The sequence below is a fragment of the Lemur catta genome, chromosome 7, assembly GCF_020740605.2.
Source record: "Lemur catta isolate mLemCat1 chromosome 7, mLemCat1.pri, whole genome shotgun sequence".
Lineage (NCBI taxonomy): Eukaryota > Metazoa > Chordata > Mammalia > Primates > Lemuridae > Lemur > Lemur catta.
In genome coordinates, this window is record NC_059134.1 from 93,204,639 (window position 1) to 93,218,762 (window position 14,124).

Genomic DNA, 14,124 nt, shown 5'->3' on the forward strand with positions numbered 1-14,124 from the left:
GGGTCTTGTTGAAGAAAAGTGTCTGGCTTACTTTGATCAACTGAGTGGTGTGCTGATCAGTGTGATTTTCCTGTTCTGCTGACTGTGAGCGTGCTGGGGAGAGCAGGCGAGCTGGCTTCTGAGAGGCCCATGCAGGGAAGCAAATTCCATAGCTGCCGAATCACAGAAAGCAACAAGAAATAAAAGAGGCTGACCTGGAAGCAGACACCTTAATTCTGCCAGCATGTTACTTAATGATATAAGGATCTCTGGGAGGGGAATGAAGTAGGTACTTCTATGATTCTAATTCATCAACTGCAGTACTATATACAACTATTAAACACAATGTTCAAGACCAGAGTCCATGCTACTGAAACTATAATTTGTAAGTTTTAATTATTTCATTTTGACAGAGAAGACAAAAATGGGAGTTAATAAGATTTTCCTAAATTAAAACTGAAGAAATAGGAACTCATCAGCATATGTAGCTCTTGGCATAGTTTGTGACAAAGGAAATCTGTCCAGTACCTGAGTGTGTGTGCAGGACTACAACTATATACATCTTCTCTTCTATTTGCCAGAGAAGCAGCTGCTAGATTAACATGAGTTAATCTGCTTGCATGCTATATAGATTTTTTTCTAGTGAATTGCAAAATTTTACCTAAAGATAAATATAGCAGTCTCCTAGTTCTCTGCTCCATTCAGCTGCTGCTGAGAAACACTTCTGTTATCTAAAATTTCATCAGCAGATTGTACTCCTTCCTGGAGAACAGCAGCAAGAAGTAGCTTTCTAAAAGCATAGTTAGTCTCTGAGGCAAAATACACCATATTTAAATGACTTTTTCCAAAAAGGGTAACTTTCCACCTTTAAAGTTTTAATTCTTGATAAATACAGTATGTGATTTCTTACACTAGATCTAACCATTGCTGTTTTTAGAAGAGTAAATAGTCAATTGCAAATTGAGCAAACTGCTTTGGCTATCCTCGTAACCAGAAATGAAATGGATTAGGTCAGCAGGTGGCATGTCATTTCAGTGCTGCCTGGGGGCCCAAAATACAGTTAGGTCATTTTTATTCTGTTGACAGCTGGAATGAAAACCAGAGCATTTAACATTACCTCCTGCCTCCATTCTCATAGCCATTTTGGGCACAAAAGAGTCTACAGGAAGCCCATAAGCTCCCATCTCCAGTGTCTAGGCTGCTTCTCAGGCCTCCAGAGACACTGGAGTTGAAGCTGCCCCAGGAAATCTGGGACAGGGTATTCTGACTTTGGTCCTTAGAGATACAAAGCTTCTTGTCCACACAAGGAAAACTGAGTTCTTGTTTCTCAGCTGTTCTTAAGCACGTAAATGTGCAATTCCATTCTGTAGTATTTTACTTGAAGGAAGAGAATGGTCATCGTGCCTCAAGTGAAGAGGGTGAGGAAACTATCTAGTCTCTGCTCCCACAGGGGGAAGGCACTGGAGGAAGAGAAGGGATTGGATGAAAGAATGAACTTAAGCAAGAAATAGAAAGGAAGGTAATAGGGTATAGGGAAGCATGTAGGAGAAGACAGGGTGAGGGTGAACTGAGAGAGAAAAATCCTGTTCAGAAATCAGGAGCCTCTTGCAATGTTGGAACATTTAAACAATCTAACCATAGCTTTTCTATCAAGCCTCCTTCCCCCCAAATGTATTTCAAACTACTAGTAGAATTCTATTATAAACCTAAGGTAGCCTCCCAAAGGTTGCTCCTATAATAATGGTCAATGGGTAACATTTTATCTATGATAACAATCAATGGAACAGTCAATAGTCAAAGTTGAAATGATCCCAAACCTTCTTCAGGGGTGGCATGTGACTCGGGCCTAAACAATGAAAGGACTCCATCCAGTTCCCTGGCCACAAAGGAGACTGGCTTGAGAATGGACCTGAAAATCATGCCCATGCCTTTTGCTGGTACTTTCAAGAAAAAAATCTTTCTCACACTGAAGTTGATAAAATGGCAAGTTATAAATGTAGAGCTTCCAGAGGCAACCTCTGCCAATACAGGACAGCCTGTATGCAAATGAGGCCAAAAGGAGGAGAAAGGGTCCTAAAACACAGTTTAAGCCCCTAAATCCATCCATGCCTGAAAGCACCCACATCCCTCAACTTACTAGTTATATAAGCCAATAAATTCTTTTTGCTTCAAAACTTTTAGTTTATATCACTGGTACCCAGAAGAGTCTTCACTCATACACCAGCCAAATAACTTCGGACTAGTCACTCAACCTCACTGCCTATAGTTTTCTGAAATCTGAGGAGGGGAAAAAAAAGTTTGTTTACTTTACAGAACTGAAAACTGCCAAGTACTATACAGGAGGCACTGATAATTTTAACTATTATAAAACAGAAGGTGGGGATAGAAGAAATAAGATTCACGGGGCTAAACTGCTCCTAGTTGCTAGCGCTAATAAGATAACATTCTATTTCTACTAGTTTTCTCACCATTTGCCCAGGTGGGGCTTCTGAAATCTTTATCTAAGCAGTTAATCACCTACTGAATTTTTTAAGTATTTTCCCTTTTACTTTCAGTTAACAAGGCTTTTCCACCTTCCTGGACATCTCTGACCAAGCCATCTTACCACATTTACTATGATGGATAGCAAAGAGATCACAGAAAGGGGAAACTAACAGTTCCATCTTCAAGCGGCATGAGTGAGTGTCCATGCACATACACGTGCTAGGAGACAAGGTAAAGGAATAATTGTCACGTGAAGGCAAATCAGGGATGGAAAGAAGCTATCTTTATACAACAAAGTGAAATCTAAGTGCCTCAATCAATGTGCCCTCACCTAAAACATTATTAGTCTAAGGGTAGAACTGAATTATTAAGATTACATTTTCAATTGAAAATTCATAATTACATACAGTGTGCATTTTAAAATTTGATCTAGTGTCCTGATAAATGCTTGGTTTCACAGAATACTAGATCACATCTCCTAGATAGCAGTATCAAAAACTTTCTATAATACGTGTACCTGATCTACAAAATATCAATATGAAAGGATTACTAGTGAAACAAATACCTAAAAGTAAAGGAACTAACTTCTAGTCCTCTTTTGAGTGATAGAAGTGTACAAAGATGCCTGTAGTTCTAGCTACTTGGGAGCCTGAATCAGGAGGATTACTTGAGCCCAGGAGTTCAAGGTTACAGTAAGCTATGATCCTACCACTGCCCTCCAGCCCGGGCGATAGAGTGAGGCTCTGGCTCTAAAAAAATAAAATAAATAAAAAGTTTAAAAAGTTTGTAAATGAATAAGAAAAGCATAACTATATTTTGTAAGTGCTAAGAAGAAAAATAATGAACGTGCTACACTTTTAATCTTCAAAATTTCTAGGCCTAAAGATTAAGCATAAATGAAATCATCCTTAAGAGGAGATTTTAAGACATTGTCAATATCTTGGACATCCATTAGTCTTTGTTCATTATATACAAAATTACATAAATGCTATGACTGGTAAAAAGAACTCCATGGCTCAATATTTTCTAACATGTATCAGTATTTCATATAAGCTGAACATTAACTTTTTTGTTTTTCTAGTTTTTATTCAAGAACTCAGACAAAATATTCCGGATAAATGAGTTTTGATCCTCATCTTCCGCCTCTTCTTCATCCTGGTTAATTTGGATATAACATAATTTATAACTCTATTTACTTTTAGCAACTATGTACAACCAAATATATTGATTGTTCTTCTTCAAATAATTTTTAGTGATATATTTCAAATACCTTTTGAAAAAAGATATCCCCCAAAATAAAAAATAAAATGAAAAAAGATATCCCTCAGAAGTTACAGTGATCTTGCTCTTTTTGAAGGTTACAACTCCTCCACTGAGATTCCCAGCTTTTCTATTCATTTTGGCTCTCTCTTGGAGAAGCTGCTCAAAATTGGTAGCATCCATGATTCTACCTTTTAGAGCAGCAGTCCCCAACCTTTGTGGCACTAGGGACCAGTATGGAAGACCATTTTTCTGGAAGGGGGGCAGGCAGAGGATGAGGTGGAGCTCTGCAGCCTGGTTCTTAACAGGCCACAGACCAGGTCTGTGGCCTGGGGCTTGGGGATAGCAGTTCTAGAGGGTAGGTGCAGTCAAGGGTGCACCTTCTGCTTCTTTTTTTGCCTCCCTTTGCCACAAGGTTTTTCATGGGCACCATGGTTGCAGTGGAGGCAGAAAAGCTGAACATTAATATTTTATTCTATCTATTATTTATTTGTGACAAGGTCCCACTCTGTTGCCCAGGTTTGAGTGCAGTGGCATCATCATAGCTCACTGTAACCTCCAAGTCCTGGGCTCCAGCGATCCCTCTGCCTCAGCCTCCTGAGTACCTGGGACTACAGGTATGTGGCACCACACTCAGCTAATTTTTCTACTTTTTATAGAGATAGAGTCTCGCTCTTGCTTAGGCTGGTCTCAAACTCCTGGCCTCAAGCAATCCTCCCACTTTGGCTTCCCAAAGTGCTAGGATTACAGGTGGGAGCCAGCACGCCCAGCCAACATAAATATTTTAAAGCAAATAAAACATATGATGCTTTTTCTGAGGTTTCTGACCCACTGAAATGTTTTTGAAAACTAAAATATTAACATATTGGTAAAAGATGCACTCTTCCATCTATAGTCAAAGAATAATTTCAATCAACTCATCTTTACATTTTTTTTCTAAAAAGAAAAGCTAAATGTCAGAGTATTAATATGATAGTAATCCTTGAAAATTATATTACATCAAGTTTCTTCTCTAGTAATATTCAAACACATCATTAACTCTGACAAACTAACACCATATAGATTTTTGTCCCCAGATGATTCAGGAACAAAAATGCTATATCAAATTGACTTGAGGTTATCAGATTTAGTTTGGGAAATATCAAACAACTTTAAGCAAAATCAACTTTCCCATTCCTACACATCTTTGTGTAACCGGGCCCCATTCCCAGAGACTCTAATTCAATTGGTCTAAGACACAGCCCTGGATGCAGCATTTTTCTAAAGCTTTTTAGTTCAGTTTAGGGTATAGCTGTTAATAAGACTAAGAACTAGTAATCTACAAGTAGATATAGCTTTGGCCTTCAATACAAAACTGGATGTTACTTTTATAACTATTCTAGAATTGTTGAGAAAGTCATTACTATTGAAATCACCATACTTTCACTAATATGCCATTAGAAGGTAAGCTCCTTAAGAAGAGAAACCCTATAAGCCTTGTTCACTGAGGCTGAGTGGAATGCCTCCATATAATAGGCACTCCATAAATGTTTGTGAATCAATGAATTCAATGCTGAAAGATTATACTTTAGTTTTAGTACCTTGAAGCAATGCAGCAGAAGCTCTCTTAACCAATAATGATCAGGACCAGTAGTTGACCAGATAAGAAAATAAAGTCATATAAATCAGGAAATCACAAAAATTTGATAAATATACCTGAGCATCTTATTTTAACTTAAATGAACTTTCATTTATTAACCTTGTAATGTAGGGCCAGGCCTTCTCTTTGTATGGATCTACAGGTTAGAGTGCCAAAATGTCTTTCTTTCATAAACCATAGCTATAATGCATCCTCTACCATTTCCATTTTTGGCTTTTAAATTATGGTGAGAATTTAAGACACTATGAAGCAATCTGAATGTAGAAACCTTCTGGACATTAATAATTCACCCCATTCTGTTACAGTTGTCTTACCCAAACGTAACTAAGTGGCAATTTTTTAGTAATTTTTTATCAACTCTTTCCAAAGCATTAAACTTAGTTTCCATGGGAACTACTTGTTTTTTTCATAAGTCATTGATTTAGTAATACTTAATTAAATTACATAATTACAATAACCAGAACAAAGAGCATAAACAGGTTTGGGAAGAAACACAACTCACTTGTTTTTGAGAGGACTAACTCCATTTTTATTTGCTTATTTTTTATTAATGCCTTTCTTTTTATATTTTATTTGTATATAATTCATGGGGTACAAGTGCAATTTTGCTACATTGATATATTGCATTGTGGTAAAGTTAGAGCCTTCAGTGAATCCATCACTGCAGCAACCCATATGGTACCCACCAAACGACCTCCCAGCATTCCTTCCCATCCCCTCACCCCTCTGAGTCTCAGTCCCCACTGTCCATCATTCCACACTCTGCTTCCACGTGTACACATTATTTAGTGCCCTCTTATACGTGAGAACATGAGTTATTTGTCTTTCTGTGTCTGAGTTGTTTCACTTAAGATAATGACCTCCAGTTCTACCCATGTTGTTACAAAAGACATGATTTTATTCTTTTTTCTATAGCTGAATAGTATTCCATATAACCCACTCTTGATAACCATTCTACAACTGATGGGAGAAGTGTGTGGGTACCCTATATAGCAACCTACAGGCATTTAGACTGAAGAGTCACAGTTAAGAAGCCAGTGAGTCAGTTGAGACTCTTCTCTCCATGGACCTTTTACTGTTACACAAACGCTAGCCACAGGTTTTTTTCCACTGACCCTTCCAATTCCCCAGATCAGTCAACTCATCCCTTCATTAGTAAGTCATCTGAACTGAGATCCAATGAAATTATCACCAGATCTATATACTATACTATATCATCAATGATCTGTCAGGCATAGAGGCAGCAGATGTCATGGGATCACTTAATGCAAACACCCTAATAATTTACACCCAGATTCCATGAATTCACCTGTAAGGCATTCATAAATTAAATATTAGATCCATTCAAAATATAATAGAATGTGAGCCTAAAGTCAGAATTTTAAAATGCTCAACACATTATTTTACTTTTTTTGTAGTAAAAAAGTTTGTTGTAGAATTTTTGTAGTTAAAAGCCTTAAAATGATATGAGCAATAGAATAGCTTTGTTTTGCTAATTCAGAATCAGCTCCCATTTGGCAGGTGTCTCAAATTAGGACACTGGTGACAAAGAACTGCTGCCACCAGGAGGCTCTGCAATGTACCTTTTTTTTTTTTTTTTAGACAGAGTCTCGCTCTGTTGCTCGGGCTAGAGTGAGTGCCTAGCTCACAGCAACCTCAAACTCCTGGGCTTAAGCGATCCTACTGCCTCAGCCTCCTGAGTAGCTGGGACTACAGGCATGTGCCACCATGCCCGGCTAATTTTTTTTTATATATATTTTTTTAGTTGGCCAGATAATTTGTTTCTATTTTTAGTAGAGATGGGGTCTTGCTCTTGCTCAGGCTGGTCTCAAACTCCTGACCTCGAGCGATCTGCCCGCCTCGGCCTCCTAGAGCGCTAGGATTAGAGGTGTGAGCCACCTCGCCCGGCCAATGTACCTTTTATTTAAAGTCTTTAAATTTCAAATATTCTTGCTTCTTTATAGCCCATGCAATACCTTCTCAATGACACCAGTTTTCCATGTAAACTATTTTTAAAAAATATGCTGGGCATGGTGGCTCACACCGGTAATCCCAGCACTTTGGGAGGCTGAGGTGGGAGGATTGCTTGAGGCCAGGAGTTCAAGACCCACCCCCATCCCTACAAAAATTTTTTTTAATTAGCCAGGTGTGGACATGCACACATGTAGTCCTAGCTACTCAGGAGGCTGAGGCAGGAAGATCAGGAGTTCACGGCTGCAATGAGCTATGATAATGCCGCTGTTCTCCAGCCTGGGCATCAGAGCAAGACCGTGTCTTAAAAACAAAAACAAAAACAAAACATAAAAAAGACTCACCAGGTCCTTGTAAACATTTCTTTAAAAAAGAGAGTGGAGAAATTTAACAGCCTCTGTTATTAACAATTTCTAGGAATATAAATTTGTTCAAGAAGGACATGTCATTTCTATTGCCTATGAAACGTATTTTCACCTATACATTTACTTCACCAATAATGGCCCTCCCAACCAATGAATCTGGATTTAGTTGCAGAAATATAATGCAGATTTATTTCACAGATGCTCTTGTTTAAAAGACCTTTAGAGAGGGAAACTTTAAGATTAGCTACAGAATCCTTGTGCTTTGTGAGAATCCTGACACTTTTAGTAAACAATCCATGTGTTGGCCTCCTCCCCAGGGTTCAGTTCCATAACACAGTTACATTATTTACAAGCACAAATAATAGGCTGACATGCTTTTTACTTATCTGTTTTAAAAACTAATCAAGTGTCACAGCTTATGAAGATAACTGATTTTATTTGCTTTAAATATAGTAAAAATAATCAAGATGGTTATAGTAAATGCTGAAAAAATCATGTTAGCACAAAAATAAAAAATATTATTGGCATTAATATTTTGATTTACATAAAAATGATAACTGAAGGTTTTTCCTCAAGTTCTTTTTGTATTTTATTAAAGGAAACAAACTGCGGAATAATTATTTTTACTGAATCACATCCAGTGGTCTATTTACTGCTTAAGACTCTTTTATCTTCCATCTTAGAACTACATAAGCATTACCGTATCAACCCACACCCACTCAGGTGTAATCCTTGGATGTCTACGAGTTTTACAGGAGAGGGTTTCCCATCAGCCTTTCTCAACTAGGATTCCTCATTTAAGCCACAGAACACGAAAACTGATTTCAGTGACTATTTTCTCAATTATCATTCTAGATACACAGGAATGTTAATTCAATACATATAATGGACACCAAGAGCATTAGGGCTTAATTTCCCCAACAAACCCAAGCTGGTTTAGAAACTGCAGAACAGAATGAAATTTCTTGAATTACATAGGAAAACTTGTACTTTTTGTTCTCAATTTTTTTTTCTGAATAGAGAAAAAAAGAGAAAACTGGTATCTCTTTAAAAATGTCATCTCTAATATGACTCAAGCTAAAATAAGTAAAATCAACTAAAACTCTAACTCCAACAGCAGCAAGGGGTCTCACAAGTGCAAACAAGCAGTAGGTTTACTCTAGACCTTGCCCTAGCTCACTTGAAGCAGGACCTACCAAACTGAGATCAGGTCTCTCCTGAGAAGGCACTGTCCACTAATCTTGGCTTAAATGCATCATAAATTACTTCCTAAGAGCAGACTCAAAGGAGAAAAGTGTAAAAATATGATGCTTAAGGGAATTTTCCTCTAAAACTCCAGTCTTGCAGAGCACATTTTCAAGTTTGTCACTGGATAACTTAACTGCTAACCTGACTGACAGGTACAAAGCACTATCAGGAAAAAAGTCTAATCTGTTTTTGATGGAAACTCAAAACATACCTGTTTTCCTACTTTGCCAAGGTTTTTCTGACAGTTAATTTTCCAACTTGGAGAAGAACTCTAGTCCCCTAACATCTCACCTGCAAGAAAGTCTCGTTAATTGTGAAGGATCTCACTTAAACCTGCAGAAAACAGACACTAGAGAGCCATAGCCCGAACACCTCCCTACACTCTACAGCTGCCCTACCCTAGGGGTAAGAGGAGGAAGATTAAACTGTTAATATATTCTTAGATCTCCAAGTATCATAACCTCACAACTTCCAATCATTTACTTAGAAAAAATAAATGGAAATATCCAACAGTGGAACATTATGGGTGTGTGGTTTTTTTTTTACACTACACTTAACTGTATTATACTGTTGACAAAGTGAAATCTGATTTAGACTTAGATAGGCCAGACGCAGTAGCTAATGCCTATAATCCCAGCACTTTGGGAGAATGAGGTGAAGGGGCTGTTTGAGGCCAAGAGTTCAAGGCTGCAGTGAGCTATGATCGTGCCACTGCACTGCAACCTGGTTGACGGAGTGAGACCCTGTCTTTAGGAAAAGAGAGACTTAGAATGGATATTTTGAAAGTCAGTTCACAGTGTACCCAACTTCTAACAAAGGACTACAAAAAGGGCAGGGACTCAGTCTTGTAGGACTGGTATGCTCTCAGCATCTACAAAGGTATCTGGCACATTGGAGGTACCCAATACATATTTGCCAAATGGATTGATCATTAAAGCTTTTCTTTAAATTCAGATGGGAAGGAATTCCACCCAGCATGTTAAATAACTTCTCCTTTAATAAAATGACTGACCCTAAAAACAAATACAATCTTTCTAGAGAGCAATTAGGTAACATAAAATTCTTCAGAAACTTTTTGGGATATCTGCCTAACTCATTACTCCCTTTCTCTGAGAGATGCTCCCTGATCTAGCTACGTCTGTGCTAGTGATACAACTAGTCTCCTGGCCAAAGATAATTGGACAAGCGCTGATTGGACATTCAGCTCAAACCAGGCTCATTACATTCTCTTTCCAAAAATCTGGAATGAGAATAAGCCAGGGGAGTCTGGGATGGTCTCTAGAATGGAGAAAACACAACCATAGGAACTTAGCAGTGGCCAGAGCCTTCTGCCCTGCTATATGTATAGAGAAGTTGAGAAAGTCCATTTCTAGAGAAGGGAAATGGAACAGACAGAGAGAAAGACAAAGAGACAGAGAACTCTGGTTCCAGCCCCCAAAACTGCCCCTGGGTTCCCTGAGATACCAATACAGTTCCAATAACTCCCCTTTCTACTAAAACTTCTTTGAGATAGACTCTGCTATATATACCAAACAGGTCTTCATAAAGACATATAAAAAGTATCTATTTACTCCTTATCTGGTAATTTTTTTCCTTCTAGGAAATAAAATTATATACAAATATTTATGTTTAAGGATGTATGCTACAGGTCTAGGCACAAAACAGTATAAAACTGGGAATAATCCAAATGTTTAAAAATAGTGAATTGATTAAATAAGCCCTGTATGATATGATATTCTACCCATATGATAAGATACTATCAAGCCACTAAAAACCATTAATCCTGAGGAATATTAAGAATGTGAGGAAATACTCAAGATATATCGAAATAAGTATTTCTAAAATAATAAATTTAATACCAATCTCTATTTTGCTTTTTAATACAAATGTATGGCATAGAAAAAAGAATAAAAGGATCTAAAACATGGAAGCAGGATCACAACTAAATTTCATTCTTTTCCTTGCTGAATTTGCCAAATGAACATGCATGACTTTTATAATCAGGGAAAAAAATCTCTAAAGAAATGATGGACTACAACCTCTACTGCCAATATTCTAGTCTCCTCCTACAACTCTAAGCTGAAAAGGGGAAATAAACAAAAAACCCTGATCTTAGTACATATTCATATACAAATTTGTATTGTGTAAAGTAGTAATACTTTTTAGTTTAAGAATTAACATATTGATATTAAACACAAGACTATTTTAGAGTAGATGGATTTTAGGAGGAAGGTCCTCATTCTATTGAGGTGAAAAGGAAAGAGACCTTATAATTTAGTAGTGATTCAGAAAACAGAACTTCAGAAATCAAGTTGCCCTGAAATGAAAGTACAAAAAGCAAACAGTAGTCAAGGAAATGGGTATATAAGTCCTCACATGATCTAGCGTTGTCCTATTTATAGTATATTTTCCACTTCACCCTTTACTACTCTCCCTCTCACTTCACGATCTAACGAAGTGTTTCTCAACCAGTTAAAATCCATCCACCCCCTTGAATAAATGTAAATCTCATACCCTTCTTTGACTGATATTATTTGAAATCCAAAACAATGTGGAGCCACATGGCCTGAATTCATATCTGGCTTTACCACTTACCAGCTTGGTGACCTCAGGACAATGACTTGTCATCCATAAAATGGTAATAATCAGTACATATCTAGTGTTACTGTGAGGATTAAATGAATTAGTATATTTAAAGCATGTAGAGAAGTGCCTGACAAATAGTAAGTGCTATATAATTGTGGCTTTTACTAATATTACGCTATTTAGAATTAAAAGTAATCAAAGCAATAGTACAAAGTGCTTTGTTTTCAAACTATAAAAGCTGCCTCTCTAAACTTCACCTGACATGAAATTGTTCTAGCAATCCCAACTCTTACATTTTTCTTAATATGCCTTGTTGTTTCCTATTCCTATGCTTTTGCACATGCTGTTCTTGCTGCCTGGTAGGTCTTTGTCTACTTAGTTAATCCCCACTCATCCTTCAACACTCAGCTCAGATACCAGCTCATTGATGAAGGCTTCCATGATAACTCCCCACCAAGAGAACCTCCCATCTCAGTGAGAATAGGCACTAAATATCCATTTATTGGAATTTAAATAATTCACAGAGTAGTCATTTACTTAACAAATGTTTACTGAGAGCCAGCACATCACCAAACAAAACAGGCAAAATCCCTGATCTCATGGAGTTTTATAGTTTGTGGGTTTTGAGTATAGTACCAGAAGATTTCGGTTTAAGGGTAGAAGGGTCATAATATCCTATGAGGTGAAACTCATTCATAATATGTTTATTGTTATTATTATTATTATTGCCTAGATCTGGTTTCTAACCAGAAGAGAAAAGCAGCTAAATACAAAGGATGTATTCTTCTCACCTATAGAATCCTAAGGAATGTCCTACCTTAATGTGGCTTATACTAAGAAAAATGAAAAGGGAGAACCAGAGAGGCCCAAGCAGAGTCCCTAACACAGCCTAGGGACATGTGGCAGACAGGCTTAATCAACAGGTAACCTGCCTCAGTAGCCCAGGGTAATTCCACAAAGACTAAGCATCTTACCTAATGATATTTCAGACTTTCATTTTTCTATTTAGTTTTTTTATTGAAGTAATATATAAACATAGCTTTTAAAAATACTATAAGGCTTATAATAAAAACAGCAGTCTTTTGTACCCACCCTCTCCAACTTTTTAATCATGTTTCCTTTTAGGAAACTACTTTCAACTTTTAAACTCTTGTGGGGATTTTTTCAGGTGTTTATCTTCTCTTCCTTTTTTTCTTTTTGAGACAGGGTCTCACTCTGTTGCCCCAGCTACAGTGCAGTGGCTCTCTGTAGCTCACTGTAATCTCAAACTCCTGGGCTCAAACAACCTTCCTGCCTCAGCCTCCCGAGTACCTGAGATTACAGGTATGTGCCACCACATCCAGCAATTTTTCTATTTTTTTATAGAGACAGGGTCTCACTACATTCTTCAGGCTGGGCTCAAACTCCCGGCCTCAAGCAATCCTGCCACCTCAGCCTCCAAAAGTGCTGGAATTACAGGCATGTGCTACTGTGTCTGGTTGTTTTTCAGAATTTTTAAAGCATTATTCCAATGACTTCTAGCTTCCTGTGCTGCTGCTGAGAAGTCTGATGCCATCTGATTCCCAATCTCTGTTTGCAATTGTTTTTTTTTTTCCCCTGAGGAAGCTTTTAGAATCTTTTATTCCTGTTTATCCTAAGTTTCACAATGATGTGCCTCAGTAAGGGAGTGTGGGGTTTTTCTCATTCATACTTTTTAGGCACTCGGTAAATTCTATTAAATTGGGATTATATGCTCTTCAGTTGTGCGACATTTCCTTATATTAGTTATTGGATGATTTTCTCTTCTCCATTTTCTCTGTTCTCTTGTCTCAGAACTTCTATTAGGCAGGCATGCAACCTTATGGGTGATCTCCTTAAATTTTTTTTCTCCTCCACTCTCTATCCCTGTCTCTTCCACATACTTATTGGAGATGACGCCTATTTAGTTTTCTAACCTTTTTTTTTGGATTAAGAATTCTTTTTGTTTTCTAATTGTTCCATTATTCCTAGCACCCTGTTCTTGTTTCACAGATGCAATATTTTCTCCTTCTGCTCTGAGGATCTAAATTTATAGTCATTTTGAATTGTCCCTTCCAATTCTCTTCGTCTATTCCGACTTTCACATCAGTGGCTTCCCTTAAATATCTGCTGATTCTTGGCTGCTGTGCTCATATTTAAGAATGAAGTGCGAAGAATGTGGAGCAACTAGAACTCTCATACACTGCTGGTAGGAATGTAAAATGGTACAACCATTTTGGAAAACATTTTGGTAGTTTCTTAAAAAGTTAAAAGTATACTTACTACACAACTCAGACATATGAGGCATTTACCATAAAGAAATGAAAGCATATCTCCACACAAACACTTGGACGTGAATGTTCATAGTAACTTTACATCTATCTGTCAAAATTCTAGAATATATAAACTAATCTACAGTGACAAAAAAACAGACCAGTGTTTGCCTGGGGACAGGGTTGGGAAGAGGAAGAGACGGATTACCAAGGAATACAAGGAAACTTTCAGAGGTGATGCATATGCTCATTATCTCGATTGTGATGATGGTTTCACACCATCAAAAATTAGATTCCTTAAAGATGTGTATTTTATTTTACT

At 37.4% G+C, this 14,124-nt stretch overlaps 2 protein-coding genes across 16 annotated transcripts in view; both read right to left on the minus strand.

Annotated features, from left to right (window-relative positions):
• Positions 1-14,124, minus strand: part of PHF21A (PHD finger protein 21A) — a 180,840-nt gene that overhangs the window by 111,363 nt on the left and 55,353 nt on the right. The window lies entirely within an intron of this gene.
• Positions 3,652-4,156, minus strand: LOC123642642 (60S ribosomal protein L22-like). The gene is made up of 2 exons (XM_045557912.1): positions 4,071-4,156; positions 3,652-3,910 (listed from the first exon to the last, which is right to left on the minus strand). The coding sequence occupies exons 1-2, from the start codon at positions 4,154-4,156 to the stop codon at positions 3,652-3,654; spliced, it is 345 nt and encodes a 114-aa protein (XP_045413868.1).

Bases quoted from the DNA above. Each gene is read 5' to 3' on its own strand.
- LOC123642642 (XM_045557912.1), bottom strand. From the start codon at position 4,156: ATGGTGCCCATGAAAAACCTTGTGGCAAAGGGAGGCAAAAAAAGAAGC. The intron at 3,911-4,070 runs GCTATCCCCAAG...TCTAAAAGGTAG, and splicing joins TGCACCTACCCTCTAGAACT to AATCATGGATGCTACCAATT.